General features: G+C 37.5%; 1 protein-coding gene across 9 annotated transcripts in view; it reads left to right on the forward strand.

Moving 5' to 3' along the window:
• ETV1 (ETS variant transcription factor 1) overlaps window positions 1-22,090 on the forward strand; it is a 93,018-nt gene that overhangs the window by 39,329 nt on the left and 31,599 nt on the right. For all 9 annotated transcript variants that reach the window (XM_036010560.1, XM_036010557.1, XM_036010556.1 and 6 more), the window contains 3 exons: window positions 9,569-9,698; window positions 12,499-12,687; window positions 16,575-16,822. In XM_036010560.1, the coding sequence (XP_035866453.1) occupies window positions 9,569-9,698; window positions 12,499-12,687; window positions 16,575-16,822 (567 nt within the window). The remainder of the gene's footprint in view (window positions 1-9,568; window positions 9,699-12,498; window positions 12,688-16,574; window positions 16,823-22,090) is intronic.

Below are 22,090 nucleotides of genomic sequence, written 5' to 3' on the forward strand. Positions count from 1 at the left end.
ATAGGAATTTGGCATTGGAAAAAAAATGGATACCCTCTTCTGAGAAATGTGTGATTTCCCCGAGACTCAGTTTTGGTTTCCCAGCTGCCCAAGCTGTTCCTTACAGATGCTGAATATTTACTTTTAGGAGGTGATGACTGTTTGCTTTCCTTTAATAAATGTAGTTTCTCTTTTGCATCTTTTTACCCTTGGGGCTTCTGCTTTCAATTCCTTTAGTACAAAGGTCTCTGAGTACACATACTAACTCGGTCCCTAAAACTCGTTCATGCCTAATGTCCTCTTCAATTAAGAAATTCTGAGATTCGTAATAAGGGGTGAGAGTCTTCCTTACTCTGCCTTATCGATTATTACTAAACAGCACATCACGTGTTGCCAAGGGCAAACTAGGTATGGGATTTATTCCAACTGATAATAGTTCTTTAAAAACATTGTATCATCTATGTTATAACTGCTCTACTTAAATAATATTATTTAAGAAAAAAATAAATATCAAATTGCAGTACTATGGTCAAAATTTTATCTGGGAAATATTATAGGTGAATGTATTTCCAGATGCTTCAAAAATAATGGAAAATCATGAAAACTTGCTTGAATCAGGGTCCCTGTCCCTAAATGTGTTTCAGTTTGCATTTTGATAGCAGTTTAGAAATGTTATCGCTTGTTTTGTCACAGACATAATTCACATCTTTCTTCAGGCACTGTAAACAAGAGAAATGGTTTAATGGCCCCATAAAGGCACTCTGCTGATAGCTGAGATTGGGCCCTTTGGTAATGGATGTTGGGTGTGTGCATGTGTGAGTGGTGTGTGCGCACTGTGGGGGTGGGGAGGGCGTGGAAGAGGTAAATGTACTGGAAAAGAACCTTTGGGAGGCTCAGATAGATACAGCAGCAATGTGTGCTGCTTTGCTGTATGTCTTGGAAGGTGATGTGACACCATTATCTTTATTTGTTACACAAGCCATCCCCTTTGCTTTTGGAATTTAACGGAGTACTAATTGAGGTCATTGCTGCCCATTTATCACCTGAAATGGAAGTGATATTAATTTAAAGTGCATGCTTTCAACTAGTGAGCATATTCCTAACTACATATATTTGTATACAGAGGCCGCTTGCATTTTCCATGCCATGTTTCTATCTGGTCTTAAATAATCTAATTTATGTAGACCTTTTATTTTTTCTTTTTCACTCTTTTACAGAGATTTAAAAAAACCACTGCTATATCCAACTGAAAAAATTTTTACAAGCACCTCAGTGACCACAGAATGATTTGTTTTGACCTTCTCAGTTATATTTTGTAGACAGGTGTAAAAAATTATCCATATTATTCTTAACCATGGTGTAAGTAAATGCCTCGAAATTCCTCAAAGCGCATAAATTTGTCGTGTTTTAAGAGTCTCCATATTGTATCTTTTCCCCATCATTTTGTTTGTGTATATCCCCATAAATTGGCTACCCAAGGCCACACACTAGGTTTTGAGGGTTGGAGTGAACAGTTAACAAAACAAAATTAAATGTCTTTTGTTAACTAACTGTAGCTGTGCTCTATCACTAGCAGATGTCACTGTACCAGCCCTCTACTTCAGTGTTTCCATTCTTCTTTCTTATTCTAGATCGTAACCTAGAACTTCTTTCTGAAAAGGGCCAGGTATTTAGTATTTTTTGGCTTGCAGGTCACAGGGTTTCTGTCACATATACTCCACTGATACTCAAAGTGGCCCTAAGACTGTCCTTGACAAATGGGCAAGATGGTGTTACAATGCAACTAACTAAGAGACATGGGGGGCTGGATTTGGCCCATGGGCTGTCATTTGCCAACCTGTGTGCTAGAACACTGTATAGAAGATTTTTCTAAAACAGAATTTTTGAGCAGAGTGGAAATCTCAACAGTAAAATTAGGAGACTGCCATCTTGGCTAATTTTGCTTTAAAAGAACTACAGATTTCACTCAAGAAATTCTGTTTAGAGAAGTAGTTAAAAATGTGGTATGTTTCTGGTCCTTGGGTAACTGTTTTGTACTCACAGAAATTGCTCCTCTATTTCAATTTTATGATAAGAGTCCAGAGTAAAGCAGAGTGAAAGGTCAGCCCCAAGACAACTTATCATTATATTTATTTACATCTTCTGTCCACATATAGAAGGAGACCATCACTTGTGACATTTTGGTTATCAGAGTCTCGGGAAAGTTTTAGATGCTGGACAGCAACATTTTTTTCCTTGGAATGCAAGCGATGTGAATTTTTTGAGTACCTTTGGTCACAGTGATAAAGTGGAAGAAGGCAGAACGCCTTAAAGCAAGCACAAATGCTCTGAGGGGTAGTTTTCAATCAGATGCAAGTGCCAAGAATTTATTATTAAGGTCACGTATACAGAAATGTGCACCACATACACACAAATTAATCAAATGTAAAGTATCTTTAGTAGAGAAAACTTTAAAAAGAAAAGGCACAAGCAAAGCTCTAATTGGACTTCTGGGGGCTGTTGATGGTAAGACCGTACCTTTTCATCTTCTTTCTCTAGCTCCATATTCACCACCACCTGTCCCCGCCAGCACCTGGCATAGTATCTGGGCCACAGCAAATAAACGAAGTTATGAAGAAATGAATGGATAAAGACACATCTGATATAAAGTTATAGTGGTGCATGCATGAAAAAATCATGAGGATGTTTATTCAAAATAAATTTGAATTATATGCTGAAGAGTTCAGGAGGTTCAGCTAAAAGCTCAGGGCTCTAATTCTTAACCTATTATAAGTTAGTTCCAGGTCTTAGTTTGATAAGAAACTTAGCTTCTTTATGCTTTAAAAATGTTTGCAAGCCCTGGCTGGTGTGGCTCGGTGGATTGAGCACCAGCCTGTAAACCAAAGTGTCACCAGTTCGATTCCCACTCAGGGCACATGTGTGCATTGTGGGCCAGGTCCCCAGTTGGGGGCACACAAGAGGCAAACACACATTGATGTTTCTCTCCTTCTCTTTCTCCCTCCCTTCCCCGCTCTCTAAAAATAAATAAATAAAATCTTTAAAAAAATAAAATAGAAAATAAAAATGTTTGCAAAGTGGGGAGATGAAAATAAATATCTTCTTGTCTTTTTTTTTTTTAAGTATTTTATTCATTTTTTTTCCAAGAGAGTGGAAGGAGGGAGAAAGTGAGAGAGAGCTACTTTGATATGTGAGAGAAACATCAACTGGTTGCCTCTTGGATGCACCAAACTGGGGGCCTGGCTTGTAACCCAGGCATGTGACCTCACTGGGAATCAAACCAGTGACCTTTCAGTTCATAGGCCCACACTCAATCCACTGAGCCACAGCAGGCAGGGCTCCTTGTTTTGAACGATGAGAGTGAAATGCAATAGGTGAAGATCATTTGAAAACATTATGGTACTATGTAAATTTGAGCTTTTTAATAAAAGCATTATAGGCAGTGCCTTCTATCACAATTCCAAACTCAACCGCAATTCAGTAAGTCAACACCTATAGTTAAACATATCATTTTTCTTAAATTTACAAGATGTTGTCATCTTTACTAGAGAAATATAAGTCAAAACTGGATTCATAGATTTTATTGTTTATTCTTTGGTCTAAACACAAACCAGCCAGTTATAACAAACATGGTCTGTTTTCAATTTAATGATAAAAAACTGCTCCCATGTCATGATTGTTTAGAAATTTATCCTGATATGAACAATTTTATTTTATTTTTAAAGGTTTTATTTGTTTATTTTTATAGAGAGGGGAAGGGAGGGAGAAAGGGAAAGAAGCATGATTGATTGGTCGACTCTCACCCAGGCCGGGGCCGAGACCAAACCTGGAATCGAACCAGCAACCTTTCACTTCACAGGAGGAAGCCTAACCAAGTGAACCACACCAGTCAGGGCTGCTATGAGCAACATTTAAAATACATATCTTCATCTATCTTTTAGGTGTTTAAATGTGATTTATTACATGTCTACCTCTACCAAAGGTGTGGTCATTCACCAGCTTTGTTGCACTGGGAAAGCAAAGGGCATGTCTCTGCCCAGTAGAATGAGGACAGAACTTTGCCTCCCTTTTAAAATGTCAGCGGAAAGAAAAGAAGGAAGCAAGAGGATGTCTCATAGTTCATAAATCTAAAAGCAAAACAATTACTAATTTAACAAACAGCTACGATGAATACAATAACCCTGAGTAAACTTTTGGAATCAAGAAGTGGTTAAGTGTATTTTAGGGGTGCATTTTTTAAAGTTCTGGTATTTTGGAGCTCTTAAATTTAACCATTAGAAGAACTCAGTCACCATTAGTCAGCCTTAAGATGTGGTTTTAAAAGTCAAGCCACTGTCAAAGAAAAAATGCAAGATGCATCTCTCCAGTGTTTTTTCTGCCCCTCCTCAAGGTCTGATTGTCCAGAGGAGTTGTGGGTCATGCAAGTTTGCATGGAAACGTGTTCGGGGAATGCCCTGGGAAGATTGCAGATTTCATAGATAAATTATCTGAACCATCTGAAGTCAGGGATCAAGACATAATGTAATATCATTTTGAACCATCACTTCTTTGTAAATGAAATGAAGGAGTTAACTCACTTGATTTGATACACTTGAAGAAGGAAAGACTCACTTTAATTAAAACCACAAACAATGCAGATGCCGGTAGATCTCTGTTCCGGGCCCAGCAAGGACCGTACAGTAGGCGAAATGAAATGTCTAGCAGCCTCGGCAGCAGGCTGGAGCCGTGTTCAGCGAAAGTAATTTAATTAGTGTTGATCATGACTCCAGATGATGGTGATTTGATAAGGAATAATTTAGTACTTAACAGCCTTTTACATGCACCAACTCCATGTGGGAAGGTAAAGCAAATTGCACAAAATGAATGTGCTGCTTTCCCTTGTGCCGGTGCCAGTGAGCTGGAAAACTGCCTGTTAGCAGACGCTCCGACTCTCAGCCCCGTGATGAAATACCCAACACATTCTCTGCTCAGCCCTCTCTGGTGCAAGTCTCCATACTACCCTTATTTAAGAATAAATAAGTCGCTTGTGTGATAAAGAATCTCCGGAAAGCAGGAAAGTGAAAATGGAGAGACTATAGTAGCTTGTGGTTCTTGTGCAAAATGTTGAAGGTCCTGAGGGTGGCTTCTCCTTGTGTTCCTCACACACAACAATTAAAAAAAAAATCCTCGCCAACTCACATTCATTGGATTACTTATTTGGCTTATGACTAGAAAAATAAACTCACAGTTCCAAGGGCCCATAATGATTAAGAGGCCCACACACGTTGAATGTGTTATAGAGGGTAGGGGAGCCCTCAACTTCAGGAAGTAGAAAACCTGTGAGAATTCTTGCGTGTTGGCATCTAACAAAAAGGAAGACGTTGTTAGTTTTGTTTTTAAGTCTTTCAAGTACTGGACCCATTTCAATGCAGCTCACACTGGATCCAGGTGGTGCTAAGTATCATAACAGATTTGAAATTAACCCAGTTATGATAATCATAATAATCAAGTTATGGAGTTTTCTAAGATATAGAATCTTGATATACACCCCAACCTTAGTGAATCAGTTTTAGGGAGTGGTATATTAGTTTGCTAGGGCTGCCATAATACAGCAACACAAAGTGAATGGCTTAAAAAACAGACATTTATTGTCTCAGAACTGGAGGCTGGAAGTCTAAGGCGAGGGTGTGACTAGGGTTCTGAGCCCTGGGAGAGAGAATAGAGCCTATACTTAACTCACAGTTTCTGGTGGTTTGCTGGCAATCTTTTGGCATTTCTTGGCTTGTAGAAGCATTGTTCTGACCTCTGCCTTTATCCTCACATGGCGTTCTCCTGTGAGTGTCTCTGTATCCTAATTCCCCCTTTTTATAAGGACAATAGTCAACACATTGGATTAGATCTCATCCTTTTGACCTCATTTTAATCAATCTTCCCAATGAAAGCATTTTGGAGGGGACGCAGGTCAACCTATAACATGAGTTCTGGAAATCTTTGTTTATTCAAAAGTTGCCTGGGAATTTAGATGTTTGGCCAGATTTGGGGATCCTGAGTTTAGGGATCAACTTGCTGCTATCAGAGGATAGCAGTTTGGGAATCCTTATGTCCTTTCTCCCAAAGTCAATTCAGGAAGCACATGAAGAGCACCTGAGAGCTCTAGAGCTCTAGACAGGCAGTGTAGCCACTAGGATGGATGACGCCTTTCGCTTCTAGAGTGATACCAGTGGACATTTTGATAGGAGGTTAACTGTCATACCAGCAACCATTCCGGATGGTGCCCCACATTTGTCCTTCTCCCCTCATTCATCTGGAATTATTTATCCTATGAAATTGAAGCACAATCTTAGATGTCTGCTGGGACAGGAAGTCAGACATGTTAAAATATCTTAATTGGTACCACATAGCATTGGTTGGTTGATACCTCTCACATTTTTAAAAGCTTTTTGTTGAGATATGCATTTATTATAATGCAAAATTCCCAGGTGTACAGCTTGGTGCATATATTCAAATAACCACCATGCAGAGCAAGATATGAAATATTCCTGGCACAGTAGTAGGTTACTGGTGTCCTTTCTTAGTCATTAAGTTGCCTATCCACCATCCATAGGGCATTCTCTCACTCTCAGTTAGTTTGGTCTGATCTTGAAATTCATATACTACATATTCTTTTGTGCTTGGCTTCTTTTCTACCACAACTGTGAGACAATCTATGCTTCTGCATGTAACAGGGATCTCTTCCTTGTTATTACTGTATAGTGTTTCATTGTATGAATGTGCCACAATTTCTTCATCCATTACCTGCTAATGAACATTTGGGGCTTTGCAATTTTTTGGTATTATAATAAAGCTTCTTTGAACATTCGTACACTTGCCTTTTGTTGAACACATGCAGTCCTTTCCATTGGGCATATACCTGAGTGTAATTACTAGGCACAAGTGTGATTTATGTTGAGCTTTAGTAGCTACTGCCAAAAGATTTTTCAAAGTGTATCAATTTATAACCTCAGTAGCATTTATAAAAGTTTCTGTTGCTTTCTGTCTTCAATCTTGATGTCAATCTTTTGCAGTTCAGTCATTCTAACATAGTGATAATCTCATGTGGTGTTACTTGCATTTTCCTGACGAGTAAAGATGTTGTATACTTTTCATACATGTTTTGTTGTTGTTGTTTATTTCTTTGTTTTGCTATTTGGGTGTCTTTTATGAACTTCCTGTTTAGGTCCTTTGTCCATTTTTAATTTGGTTACTAGGATTGTCTTATTTGTAGCATTTCTTGCTATGTTGAATGTGAGTTCTCACCAGATTTTTCTATTGCAAACATCTTGCTGTCTGTGGCTTACTTTGTAGTCCTTTAATAGTGTCTTCTGATGAAGAGAAGTTCCTAACTTCAGTAAAGCCTAATTGGTAGATTATTTTCTTTATGGTTGGTGCTTTTTGTGTTCTGTTCACAAATCTTATTCTACTTCATGATCCCAAAGACTTTTGAAATATAGTAATAAAGAGAGTTGAAACACATTAAGAAAGCAACAAATGTATAGTTAATTGTTGCCTATGCAATATTTGTCAGTCTGACAAGTAGTGTGCATGTGCGCACACATACTACAGGGAGGGAATTTTCTTATGCATACTACTTTAAATTCTTTTTTTTCCTGCTAATTTTAAAGACTTTTCATCATGCATATGTGGGACTTAGATAAAAGTAAAGAGAATAATATAACACAGTCCCACTAACCGTTCTAAATCAATCCATCCCCCATACATCATTTTATTTTTCCATCATTTTTTCCCCTGGACATTTTTTTAGGAAAATCCTAGACATCTTGTTATTTTCTGTAAATATTTTGTGAATCTGTAACTTTAAGCCTTTTCTTCGGTATAACTGCCATTGCATTACCAGATCCAACAAAATTAACATTAATTTCTTAATATCTATAACCCAGTCCACATTCACATTTATCTGTTGCAAAGATGTGTTTTTCTAGTTGATTGTTCAAATCGAAATCCTAGCAAGTCCTTCTTTATATTATAATTGGTATTTGAGGTTCTTAAATCTCTTTCACCTGAGTGGTTAATAAATTATAACTTTCTGACTTGGTAAAGCTAATGAGCGTGAGCACCCTTGCCATAGGAAGTAGCATATAATTTCTCCTTTGTTTCTAGTCTCTGCTTTCAGTATACGCAGCAAACACGTGCTACATCAAGAAAACACTTTGAAATAGACCACCCAGTGAGATTATTTTATTATCGTTTATTATATTTTCCTTCGTCAACTAATTTAGGCGAAATTTTTTTCTTTGGCAAATTTATTTTCTGTGATGTTTCAGAAGGGTCCTGAGTAACATGAACAATTTTGTCAAAATGATACACATGTGCAAACAAATATTATTTATTTTTCTATAGTTTGGTAGTTCTTGGTCTCAAATGCTTATATTGAAATTATATTTGACATTCAAACTAGTACAAGTTTATACTGCCATGATGTCATAATTAAGATTGAATGGTATCTAAAACAACAAGGATTTTTCTCCTGTCATATCTTTATGGAACACAGACTCAATCTTTTGTGGCTTAACTCCAGTGTTTATCATGGTTAAAACCTTCAGAACGTGCGCTCTCCTTTTGTTTATCCTGGTTATTCATATGTGTGCATATTGTACCGGAAGACAAAATCCGTTCTCATGTCTATTATTTCCATATTTTTACCAATTTTTCATTTAAACTAAAACTTCAACTATTCTTACAGGATTGCTTAACAGATTTTTTTCAATTTCTTATATAATAAAAAAGTGCATAGTATTATTTATTTGTTTTTAAAGTTATGATTCCCTTCAAATATGCTTGTCTTTAAGCCTTCATATTTTATATTGTATTATATTAAGAATTAATGACTATAAGTATAACCATATATTAAGTCATATGAAAAGGGAAAACGTGATTGAGAATAATTGTTTTATGGTATGTTACATGTGACAAATAACTGACACATTTTTCATATTTCATCCTCACAGTTGTGGTAAGTAGATAGGCAGGTGCTTTTTTCTCTGTTTTATAGATGAGCATTGCCTTCTTAGATGTTGCAATTTTTCTCCAAATTGTCATCAGTTTCCAGTGCACCTGCACCTAGATTTTTTCTTATAATCTAGTTGTCATTCTATTACTATTGATGGATTTGAGATGTTTTTCTCCCAGTAATACTTAGAATTATGTTTCAGCCTTCAGCTATTTTTTTTTTAATTTTTGGTGTTCTAGTTTTCAGTTAATCCTGTTGTATTTTTTTCTGTTTTAATCATTGAAAATCTTTCTGAAATGTTTTCAAAACATACTTTTCTGAGAACTGAGCTTCTATTATTAATACCAGCTAAGCAAACTACAAGTGATTCACTTCAAGTAATGAGGGTTCAAGCATGTATTTTGTTAGATCATAAACAGAAAAGGAAGATACAGAGATACTCAGAGTCTTTCCTTTCATGCTAGTCATCAAATGTGACTTTTCTTATGTACATAGGTTAATATGAATGTTAGTGACATTTTAAACAAGAGAAGTAAAGCAGCAAATAATATACTTAATTTTAACTGCATTTCATTTTGGGGGTATTTTTTTTTTTTTATTTTCTAGTGGCTTTTCATGGCCTACCACTGAAAATCAAGAAAGAACCCCACAGCCCATGTTCAGAACTCGGCTCTGCCTGCAGTCAAGAGCAGCCCTTTAAATTCAGCTATGGAGAAAAGTGCCTGTACAATGTCAGGTAAAGTAACCAGGTGTATGTGTAGAGAGGATCATGCTTACTGAAATAAAAAGTCCAGAATCTAACTTAAAGTCTCAGGACAAACTTTATAAGAGTTTTATATCGTCACCATATAGCAAGCTAATTAGGTAATGTGTTTAGAAGAACTCCAGAAACCCGTTTACCATTCATTCAATCATACACTTTCTGAATGATGTTAAAGCAATAATTTTCATCCACACTATTGGTTGCCTTTCTACTGAGTGAAGCATCTGGACTTAAAAAGTGGGTCGTACTTGGCCTGAGCAGCTGTTGAAAGTTCTCATTAGAATGAATGCATTATGCACTTTAGATGGAGTTTGTAGGGAAAAAATGAAACATTTGGCATGTCTCAGCAGTACATTAGTTATCTGACAGGCTTTGTAGATGATCTATAAGATGCGTTCATGGACAATCGCAATAAAGTTAGAATTTTATAAGGCTTAGCAGAGGCTATTATCTATTAAAAAGCCAGTTGTTCCTTCTGATGATAATAAAGGGTGGAGCAATAAAAGTACATTGTTCATTTGTTAGAAAATTTGATAACACATATGTTCATTAAAAACCCTTCTTAGCAAATTGCCTTCTGCTACTTTTCATGTTGGACTCTAATTGTATAAGGAAGAAGTTGGCTCTGTATATTGAATACTATTACTCTCAATTACAGTAGAAACTTAGTTCTTAAAAGGAGTTAGTTTGGAAGCTTGGAAAGGGATTATAGATATTTGCAGTTTTATAAGTTATGTTGATTCAAATTCATAATACATTGTGATCCAAATGGATTTTATATTTTCTCATATCTTTACTACTTAATACAGAGTATAAGACTCAAGAAACTTAGAGCTGTGCAGTCTCTCATCAGCTGACCAATGCTTGCACGTTCTATTACTGTGTTTTCTTGCAAACTCAAACTTGTCTTTTTATATTTACTTTTCTGGGAGGTCATCAGAGCCTTGAAATTATGGGTCCGTTTAATTAAAACTACCAAGATCTCTTGTCAAAGCTATTAAAGCATACTTGGTTTAGATAAAAAAAATATTGATCCAAGTTTCATTTTATAATGTTTTTAGTTTTTTTTATTTCCTGCTTAAGAGTGTTATGTGTTCACAGAATAAGTATTTAATGTTGAAGAAGGTTTAATTAATGAACCAAATAGATACAGAACTGTCATTGGATCTCAGCATTGACCAGCAGTGTGGCTTTAAAACAGCCACTGTTTTATATGGCATAACTAATGTCCATACATTAACAGTAAAGGAATTGCCTAAATATTTTGAGATGTTTTTCTGGGGATCAATAACTCCCACAGTGATATATGGATAAAATTCTGGAGCCTCCTTCTCTATACAAACTATAAAGACAACATTTCATGGGGAAAAGGGTATTATCCTAGGGCAGAGGATGTATTTTTTTTTCTTTTTACATGAGAATGAATTAGACAAATCATTTTATAGAAGTATATTCTCATTTAGAAATATTGGTAAAGAAAAGAAATAGAACCAAACATAATGATCGCCATTAACTATACTTTAAGGCAAGAGTAGACTTACACAGCATATACTCCTTCAATTCTGTATTTTTACATTGGATGTAATATAGATGGAGAAACAGAATAAATTATTACATAAGTCAATGCAAAAAGAAATGTTTCTTTTTTAAAGGAAAAACATAGATATTGATGAACTCTTTTTATTTTATAAAGAAATACAATATTTTAGCCCTGGCTGGCGTAGCTCAGTGGATTGAGCACAGGCTGCAAACCAAAGTGTCGCAGGTTCGATTCCCAGACAGGGTACGTGCCTGGGTTGCAGGCCATGACCCCCAGCAACCACACATTGATGCTTCTCTCTCTCTCTCTCTTTCTCCCTCCCTTCCCTCTCTAAAAAATAAATAAATAAATAAATAAATTTTAAAAAAGACATAAAAAATAAAAAAAGAAATACAGTATTTTAACCTAGAAATGCCATTGTTATCTGTGAATTTAAGTAAAATTTGGTTTTTGTAAAATATGTTTTAGATCACAAAATTTAGTTAAAGCACATTCTCTAAACATACACGTAGGGAGTCAGCTGGGATTCATGAGGAAGCTCGCTCCTTCATTCCTCTGTGAGTGTTTACAAGTTAGTACAAGTTAGTCTATGACGATAGGATTTTGTTCTTAAGAAAATTATTTTGTACTTATGCTCCAAGAAAGTTCAAATATATCAGAGAGATTTTAATTTGCCTCATTAATCTTTATTATCCTATGTGAAGAAGTTAATGCCAAGCACCATTTATTATACATACAAAATGAAAATAGAGCAAAAGCATTGCCTTCTTAAAATTCCACCACTAATAAAGTCAAGCCAGGTATGGTTTTCATCTTATACTGATGTTCTTGTTCTAAAATCTAATGCAATGTGAATTATAATATGAGAAAATTCAATGATGTAGAAAAGATCTCTGAAACTTGCTCAAGGAGACATATCAAGGATAGATGGAAGTGACGCCACCGCTTTCATAGGCAGTGCTTTTCTTATATTAAGTTGTTTGTATATGTATTTAAAATATATGTTTTGTATTTATGCTGTTACCAACTTACTAATTTTATCCCATTTCTCTTTAAGTGTGTGGAATTTTTGAAGATTACATGTTCTAGAATTCAGACACCAAAGGCATAAAATTCTAACTTCCTTATGACTTAAGCCTAAATTTTTCTTTTGTTTCCTTAGGTTGGAATATTTTTTTTAATTGCTACAAAGAAATAAATATTCTTTCTCTCTCTTTTTTGTTCCTTGGGTAGTGCCTATGATCAGAAGCCACAAGTGGGAATGAGGCCCTCCAACCCCCCCACCCCTTCCAGCACTCCTGTGTCCCCACTACATCATGCATCTCCAAACTCAACTCACACTCCGAAACCTGACCACGCCTTCCCAGCTCACCTCCCTCCATCACAGCCCATGCAAGACAGCAGATACCCCATGGACCACAGGTATACTGCAAATACTGGTTTTTGTAAATAAAAAGTTTTTGTTGTTCTTGGAAGAAATTCTATTGCCAACTCCTAAGACCTATAGTAGATTTAAAGTGACCATATTAATTTTGCACATCCGAGCAAAATATTTTTAGAAAGAGCTTGCCCTATCTGTAGTTACAAATTGTGGAGAAGGTCATTTCTAAATGGTGATTTTATAAACATTTAAATTTGTTGCTGAAGTGGGAAATTAATCTATATACTGACATTTGAACATTTTTCTTTCACTTTGCCTGAATTAAATTGCTTCAACTTACACTTTGAATCAGATCATCCCGTTTTTCATGAGCATATGTGTGTACTTGTTCTATGAAGTTAGAAGACTAATTTTAGTAGGTGGCTTATGGAATTAGGTTTTTCACCTTAGAGTGAATGGCATAGCTGTACACAGTTTTGCAGAATACAACATATTTGATTAAAACCATTCATCTTTTCCATGTGATGAATATTTAATGTCACTAGATGCATGACCCTGGACATGAGAATGTAAAGTTAAAAGAGATAGAAACCAAATTATTATTACGTAAAAAGAAACAAGGCAAGAACCGGAGCATGGAGCTAGGAGGGATGCTGTGGTGACTAACTCTTGATTCCTAGAGATGAGTAACTTACTTTTAAATAAAATAATTGGGATACTTTTAGAGGTCTTAATTATCTGACTTAACACACAGGTTGATTATATATGGCCTTCTTCTTTCCCCTTCTACCTTGTACTTATATAGAGCCAGTGGTGGGCGGGCTGGTAAATGTCGAACAACAGGCTCTATGGGAGAAAATCCAGAAGACCCAATCTGTATACCTCTGATGAATCTGAGATATTAATATCCCCACCAAGGCTGTGATTTCAAGCTATCAGCGTGGCAACCTTGAACGTGGAATTGGAAAGAGATGTGCAGTCACACTAAATTCTATAGTATTTTCTATCATATAGATACTATAGTCATAACCTCAAGAGCATAATTAATAGGTATAGTATAATAATGAGAAAGCTGTGAGTTTTGAGTAGTAATAGCCTTTGTTCTTAATATAACTTTTTAAAATGATAATTTTACGTAATTTACTTCTTAATGGCTGTCTTTCACAATGGACTCACAGAATTTCTGAAAATTTAAACAAAAGCCAGGGCAAACTGTCTCTGACAAACCGTTATAAAAACAGCTCAGCCAAAGGCATCATCTAGAGCAGCAGAGGGAACCAGAAGAGGGGCCACTGGCAACTTGCTGAAAATGCAACTTCAGTAATCTCAAATTTGGTAAAACTGTTTTGGTGTGAAGGGATAAGATGAAGGCATTCTTTCCAGTGTGGAACCTAGGCTGTATCATTTCTACCTTTGCTTCCATCACTAAGTGCTCTTTCCCTCCTCACCGATAGACTTGAGACCTTGTCAGCATGCAGTGGTATGCGCATCTGTGTAAACAGTTTCATAAACACAGATGAAAGACATCTCATTGCAGGGTGGGCCATTTAAACACATTCACATTGTGCAGGGCTGAAAGGGGGGAAGGAGTGAAAAGAAGAAGCAAGTTTTCTTTTGCCCACTTCTGGTGGTTTCCCCGAGTTCTTGACACCTGAGTCTCTTGCTCTCCAATGAGTGCCGGAATTCTAGATTGTATAGTTGGCTCTTTGTGCAGAATCGTTATTTCTTCTGGAAGGTGACTGGGGAACAAGCAGTGTGCCTGTTTTTAGGTGACCTAACTTGAAATGTTGTGGCCAAATCCATTTTAGTTTCTCTACTTGAAGTCAAATACCTGAGACTGAGAACAGCCGGTCCGGAACTGTAAGAGGGAAGCTCAGGGTCTTTTCCCATTGCCCCCCCATTGTGTTTTGAGGACAGTACCAGCTGGCCATTCCCAGGAAAATCTCTGAGGCCTTATGTTTCTGAGGAGGATTTCTTGAAGGGCTCTAGCCAACAAATGACAGTCCCTCAGTTATAAATGGCAAATTTGCTCTGGGAACAGATCCTTTCCCCTCCAGCCCCCTCCAGCCTGGGCACCCCACCTCACTCTGGGAAGGCCGTGGGGCCAGCTGGGCTGCACCCTGCCTTCCTTTCCTGAGGCTCATTCTGCTCCGCAGGCCAGCCCTCTGGCACTTGTTTCTGCACCTGTGGTGAAGGAGCCCAGTCTCTCTTTCTCAACGTTTTCCACCCCTCCTAGGCCGTTTTTTTTTTTTTTCCTCATCCAAGAGTTCATCAGCATCCTTCCCTGTTAACGCTCTCCAGGAGCTCCTTGAGTCACTTTCTCTTTACAGCAGGTCAGCAGCTCATAAGGATGGCGCCAAAAACTTGTAGTTTCCTGTGAAGTGTGTGTGTTTAATATACATCGTGGTCCTCAGAAAGGACCAACTGAAGTCAGGTGGATTCCTAAAAACAAATGGCTTGATTCCTTAACCAAGATTTTAATGCAAGTACTATTAACCTCCTTTTAAGGCTTCACAAGTGAGCTGGTTTCTTATTTTAACTTCAAGTTACAATTTTCTGATTCACTCCTTGACAGTTCTTAATGATAATTTCTGTTTCTTTTTTTGGCTAATGAAATATGCAAGGGAAGGGAAATGAATGCGGTGCCAGTCAGCCTAGCTGTTTTCGCAGTATTGGAGTTTCTTCAGTTTATTGTCTGCAGGTGTAGGTGGAATTCCAGTAGTTTCCAGGGCAGCCAGGGAGGCTGGAGTTAAATCACTGGGTGGAGTGTTCTCAGAAAATGCTAAGGCAGCTACTTTACAGTTCTTTAGCTTTTACCTTATTTTCATTTAATGTTACCAAAATTAAATGTTAACTTTCCAAATTAAGGTCTCTGGAATGCTTTTAGTGGGGCGAGGGGGTTGGGGAAGAAGGGAGTTAATAGGCTTCTATTTGCTCATAGTAATGTTGAATAGGTTATTTTTAAGCACTCCTGGGCATTTTTAGAGCACTTTTAAATCTTTAATTAATCCACATCTTTGTGGTGGGTCAATGATATTATGGATGAGAAACGCAGAACTGAACGATTACGTGATTAGCCAGTCGTTCTGGGGCATAACTAAGGAGAAAGGAGCAGAGATTCGCTCTCAACATTCTGCTAAGGACTTCCTCAGACTTCCCCATGACCCAACAGCACAACCTGTCCTAAATATGCAAGACACCATGTTATTTCCATCTTTGGAACTCTGCTGTATCTTTTATGCTTATTTTTATCAACCTGAGATTTTGTATGAATCTATTGGAAACCATTCTGTTGTACATTTCTGGTGGACAGTAAAGAGATGGTCTTTTAAAAACCAGCTTGGATGAGTCTCTACATTTCCTAATTTTATTTAACACTGGAATAGAAAGCTATTTAGAATGTTGTTGGAGATTTGAGAGCCCTGCCTGTTCTCTTGCTTCCTTAGTAACTTATTAGGTAGGGGTTTTTTTTGTTTGTTTGTTTGCTATGGATTAGTTTGGTGCAGAATTAAAAGATAGAATACAGGCTGAAATCAGATTCTTTCATTTCTGCCTAGTATATAATTATTTGAGATCCTCTTACTATGGAAACTTGGAAAATGATCCAACTGATTTTGAATTGGGCACTTTTACTGTAACATTCCCTCAAAATAGTGTATCATTCTCCTAGCCCGTCTCAAAGCACACCTGTATCTTATTGTATTGTATCAAAATGATGCTTCAAGGGACTAATTAGAAGGAGATTACCCATCACATTATGATTAAAAAGCACAGAGCTACTGACCCAGGAAGGAGAAATCTAGCCGTTGTTACAGATTTACACTTTGAGTCATTTGGATTGTCATATTGATTAAACAGTTAAAAAATTGTACCAGTATTTCAAAGAGTATTTATTGTTTTATATGAAACATGTTCTCTTATTTCCCAGATTTCGCCGCCAGCTTTCTGAACCCTGTAACTCCTTTCCTCCTTTGCCGACAATGCCAAGGGAAGGACGTCCCATGTACCAACGGCAGATGTCTGAGCCCAACATCCCCTTCCCACCTCAAGGCTTTAAGCAGGAGTACCATGACCCAGTGTATGAACACAGCACCATGGTTGGTGGTGCGCCCAGTCAAAGCTTCCCCCCTCCTCTGATGATTAAACAGGAACCCAGAGACTTTGCATATGATTCAGGTAGGCCCATGTTTTAAGTTATATTTAAGACTTCTTTTCACTGGCTTGTCACTTTGATTAGCGGTGGCATCAAACTCGGCAGCTCCTGACATTTTTTGTGTTGGTGGAATCTTTCTGATGTTATCCCTTCTTTGAATCTTTCTGTGTGTGTGAAGGGTGGGGAATTTTGTCATGAGCTGATGGTTAAAATAGTGTGTAGATATGGAACCAGTCCAAAGAAGGGTACACTCTATAATATTAGACACACTCTGAGCCCAAAAGAGTAAGTAACCTTGTCATTCTTTTCTGAATTCTGGGCTATTTTTTTTCCATTTTCTACTACAGCACTATTTAATAAGTGTTTGCAGAAAGTGATGTGCCTCTGTCCTGGGTCACTTACTGCTTATAACTATTTGTTTGTTTTTTCATTGTCGGTGGCAAGATTCCAAGAGTCCAGAATTAAAGATTCTTACTCACTAGGAGTGGAATACAAAAGTACAGATTTATGGTTTAATCATAGAGTTTAGCTTGTGTCACTGGAGCAGAAAGGCCTCATGGAGTAGTGTATCAAGATAGAGAAGGGATTTTCCTAAAAGTAAGGAGCATTGAAATCTTTTGCAGATGTTACCACCAAATTTGACCTTCAGACCTTAGAGGAATTATTTAACTCATTTGTGCTTAGTTTCTCCTGTTATAATCTCAAAATGAGGCCATCTGCTTTTCAGACATCAGGAAAAAATTTTTAAGAATGAAATCAAAGCTAATGCTTATAAGATGGGCATCATGTATTTGTAAAATATTATTAACATGGTACCCGAGGTCAGAGGTCAGTAGATGGTTGTAGACTGGAAATGTTTTAAAACGATGTAACTGCCTTTTGTTTGGATGCAAAGTTGTGGATGTTCCTTATGAAGGGACTATTGCTTCTCTAGGAATCACTGCTGAGTTTTCCTATCAGTTCTACTTGAGGAAAGAAACTTGTCTCTGGGTCTTGAGTTTCCAACTTGCATAAAATTACTTGCTTTGTTATAAACCGCCCTTAAAAGTGTGGCGAGAGGGAACCCTATGCTGAGAGCTCCCTCTGCCTCTGGCCATACTTCCTCGCTGGGCAAGAAATTTAAAAGAAGAGCTGCCCATTCAGAGGCCATGCCTCCACCTCTGGGTGGTGCATTATCTACCTGAGACCCATGAATTCTCTGCCCATCTAGCCCTCCCAAGTCCAGTTTTCTTAAGGCAGAGCTCACTGCTCCTGTGTGTGTATCCCCAGGACTAAGGAGGTAGCCAAGAGGTATCTGTCTTGCAGCCTTTCAAGGCCAGACAGATTCACAAGGGATTCAGGCAGATGGAAGAAAATTGGTGGAGCTGTTGGGTTTCTGACATGCCTTTATTCTGGGGTGGGGCGGTCCACGCACCCCTTGTGTTGCCCCACCTGTCACTGCGAGGAAGTCCCGACTCCCCTATATACTAAGTGCACACAAAGCTGGCAGGGTGGCAATACTGACCTTCAGGTTATATGACAGAGCTTCATTCTACACATGCGGGCCCCTTCTCAAAGCCACACGAACACTGCCAAGCGTCAGTTGCCCGGAATTCCGGGTGGGGGAGCCTGACTGACTTTGTTTTCCCTGCAGCATGTTTGTAGGAGTTTGAGGATGGAGCTTGTGTGCAGCTCACATGTATGCTTACATGGGAGGTCCCATGGTGTTTGATGCACAATGTGGGCTTGAGGGGTAGGAAGAGAGGCAAGAAGTGGGGTGAGCTGGGATTTGAGGTCTTAGAGGCTGGCTCCACACCATCCTATTCCAGGGCTAATCTTAGAAATTTCTCAAGTTCTAGATTTGACCTGTTTCTTCAGGTTGTTATGGTGGTATGTGTGTGTGTGTGTGTGTGTGTGTGTGTGTGTGTGTATATATAAATGGTAGGAGAGAATATATTTATTTTATTTTTATGTCCCCATTTTTTTATTTAATAATTTTTATTGTATTTTTTCATTACCGTTTAATCCCCTTATATCCCTACCCCCTGCAATTACCTCATTGTTGTCTATGCCCATGAGTCTTTTTTCTTTTTTGCTCAATCCCTCTACCCCTTCCTTCCTTCCTTACCCTTAGCTTTCATCTTGCTATTTATGAGCCTGTCTTTATTTTGCTTGTTAGTTCAGTTTGTTCATTAAATTCCACATATGAGTGAAATCATATGGTATTTGTCTTTCTCTGACTTTCTTATTTCACTTAGCATAAGGTTCTCCAGTTCCATCCATACTGTTGTAAAGGATAAAAGTAACTCTTTTTTTATAGCCAAGTAGTATTCCATTGTGTAAATGTCCCATAGTTGTTTTATCTATTCATCTACTCATGGACATTTGGGCTGCTTCCATATCTTGGTGATTGTAAATAATGCTGCAGTGAACATAGGGGTGCTTATTTATCAGTTAGTTTATAATTTTAAAAAAAATTAAACATATGGTTAAGGCCCTTTATTTGAATTGCCCCAGGCCCTATAATTTGGAGGCTATCTGAAAGTGTTCTGTAATGGGTTCAGTTCAGAACCTTTTATAATCGTCCATGATTTACATCCATAGTTAAGAACCCTGCAACACAATGGACTTTACTATAGGGAAGATTTATTTTTCTTTATCAATTTCCAATCCTGTTAACTGATGTTATCCTTATTCTCCAAATGACATTTTAATTTGTTGCATAGTTTTTTTAGTTCACCATAATTCCAAGAATCTTTATATGGAAATCATAAAATAGCTCAGATAATTGGTTCAAAAGCAGTCGAAGAGCATAGCATTTAAAGAGTTTCTTTGTGTGTTGTAGAAATGGTTTTATATGTATAATCCCAGCAAGATGAATATTGAAACCATTTTCTTGATTTTGTGGAGATTACATATAAAATCTTCTCATTTATACCACATATGAAATTATATGTACCATGGTGTTGAGGATGTGTGATGTTCCTTGAGAAGATGTGAACCAAGCAAGAAAGCACTTTAAATAATCCAGCGAGGGCAAAAATGGGAGCTGGTGCTATGAAATTTAATTGCATTATTTATGGGCCATAAGTGATATGAACTTCAGAGTCAGAAACTCTCTGACCCTCAAAATCACAGAGTCAGTCACTTAAGCCTAAAAAGCACAGTCCATGTCTTAGTTCAGGCTGTTGCACTAAAATACCATTGATGGAGACCAAGGACTGGGAAGCTTAAAAAACAGACATCTATTTCCAGCAGCTCTGCAGGCCAGTAAGTCCAAGGTCAAGGTGCTAGCAGATTCAGTTCCTGGTGAAGCCCCTCTTCCTGGCTTGCAGATGGACACTTTCTCATTGTGTCCTCACATGGAGGAGAGAGGTCGTGAGTGAGTTCTGGTCTCTCTTTCTCTTCTTGTAAGGACACTAATCCCACCATGGGTGCCCCACCCTCATGAGCTAATCTAACCCTAATTACTTGCACAGGCTACACCTCAAAATACAGTCACATTAGGTAGTGTGGCTTCCACAATGAATTTTGGAGGACACAATCATACAGTCCACAACAGTCCAGTACCCTATTTTAAAGATATATAAGCTCATCTCTTGTAAGTGTTACATAGACCTGGTAAATGACATGCAAAATGCATGTTTAATATTTGAGTAGCAGTGAATTTATGTTACTTTCTACCCTCTAAAATGCATTTCAAATTGCTAAAGCCCTACAGTACCTTTGATTTATTTCAATATTGCCAGCAGGACACAGTTCCGTTTTGATTTAATAGTTGACTAGCAAAGTTGTATTTTCTGGATGTAGTCTAAAAGAACTGTAGCAACAGTGTAACCAGGGCCTATGAAAAATTAATCAGTGGATATCAATGTATTTTGCTGGCCACTAAATTGCTGCAACTAAGTTGACACATCTGTATGCGTCATATATTGTGGTCAATCAGTATGATCTTCAGATTTCATCCTTGCTGAGAGCACATTACATGACCCTTATTGGAAATCTAATGTATTTATCACTGAATCATTGATTTCTTGGTTCACTTATTGATGTGGAACAAATTGCACATTAGAGAATATTTTATGTGATTTAAAAACAATGTAAAAATGTTTTAAGTCGGTTTACTCAGCATCTGCGATCAAAGGTTGTCCTTTCAGTAGGCCTCTGGAACTCTTCATTGCTTAATCAGTAGAACGTAAATGTTGTGAAAATAAAAGAAGCTTTATAAGTGAAAAGGCTGCATGATTATACTTCTAATAAAGCCTGACATTAATTATGACATGGGAAATGGAAGGTCTATTAGTTGTAATTATAATTACAGGAATGCAATTTTAACTGAAGAATATTTAAGCTAAAAATGCAAAATATTAATGGAGTAGAAGTTTTTATTCAGGAAAAAAGAAAAAAGAACTCAGATTAGAAGATACTGAGGAGATAAATTGATATTAGGGCCAATTGGTGAACCAGTACAATGTAATCATCATATTTTATTAAATTCTAAATAGTTTGAGTATATGTTTTATTGTTTCCCTTCCATTAATCTCTAGCCTAATCATGCTGCACAAAGCAATATACAAATTTATTGTTGGTTGGCTGTTTTTTTCTGAATCCTATGTGATTTTTTCTTCCTTCCCTGAAGGCCAACTGACTACATAAAAGGGGTTGAATGTGTGTTGGGTGTTTCATTTGAAGTGTCCTATACAGTGTCCGTTTTCATAGAATCATAGTTATTTTCCCATTTTCATGCCTGCCTATGAGTTTTTGCCAGTTCAGAATGCCCAGTGAGGCAGCTGTTTTAGATATTGATCACATTTTGTTAGAGTTGTGTTAGTTGGTTGGTTGTTTTTTGTGTTTAATTTTTTTTCTTTTGTTAGCTTGGGGACGTATTTTTAAAGGGTGGCCCAATGGGCAAATGCAACTGAAGTTTCATGACTTGGAGGCATCTTTTAAATTAGAGTAATAACCCAAGAGCAGGGAGGAAGACTGGGAAGGAGAACTTTCAGGGACAAGGAGAAGGTCTCGGAAATGAGAAAATTGGGGAAAGCGCACAGTGTGAGCTTCCATTGTGGGGGAGGAGGAAGAAGGAGCGGGGGTGGGGAAAACTGACATGTTTCCAGAAGAAAATATTTCTGTAGTTTTTTTTAAAGATTTTATTTATTTTTATTATTATTTGTTTAGAGAGGGAAGGGAAGGAGAAAGAGAGAGAAACATCAATGTGAAGTTGCTGGGGGTCATGGCCTGCAACCCAGGCATGTACCCTGACTGGGAATCGAACCTGTGACACTTTGGTTCGCAACCCGCACTCAGTCCAC

This window comes from Phyllostomus discolor, chromosome 10 (assembly GCF_004126475.2).
Source record: "Phyllostomus discolor isolate MPI-MPIP mPhyDis1 chromosome 10, mPhyDis1.pri.v3, whole genome shotgun sequence".
NCBI classification, from domain to species: domain Eukaryota; kingdom Metazoa; phylum Chordata; class Mammalia; order Chiroptera; family Phyllostomidae; genus Phyllostomus; species Phyllostomus discolor.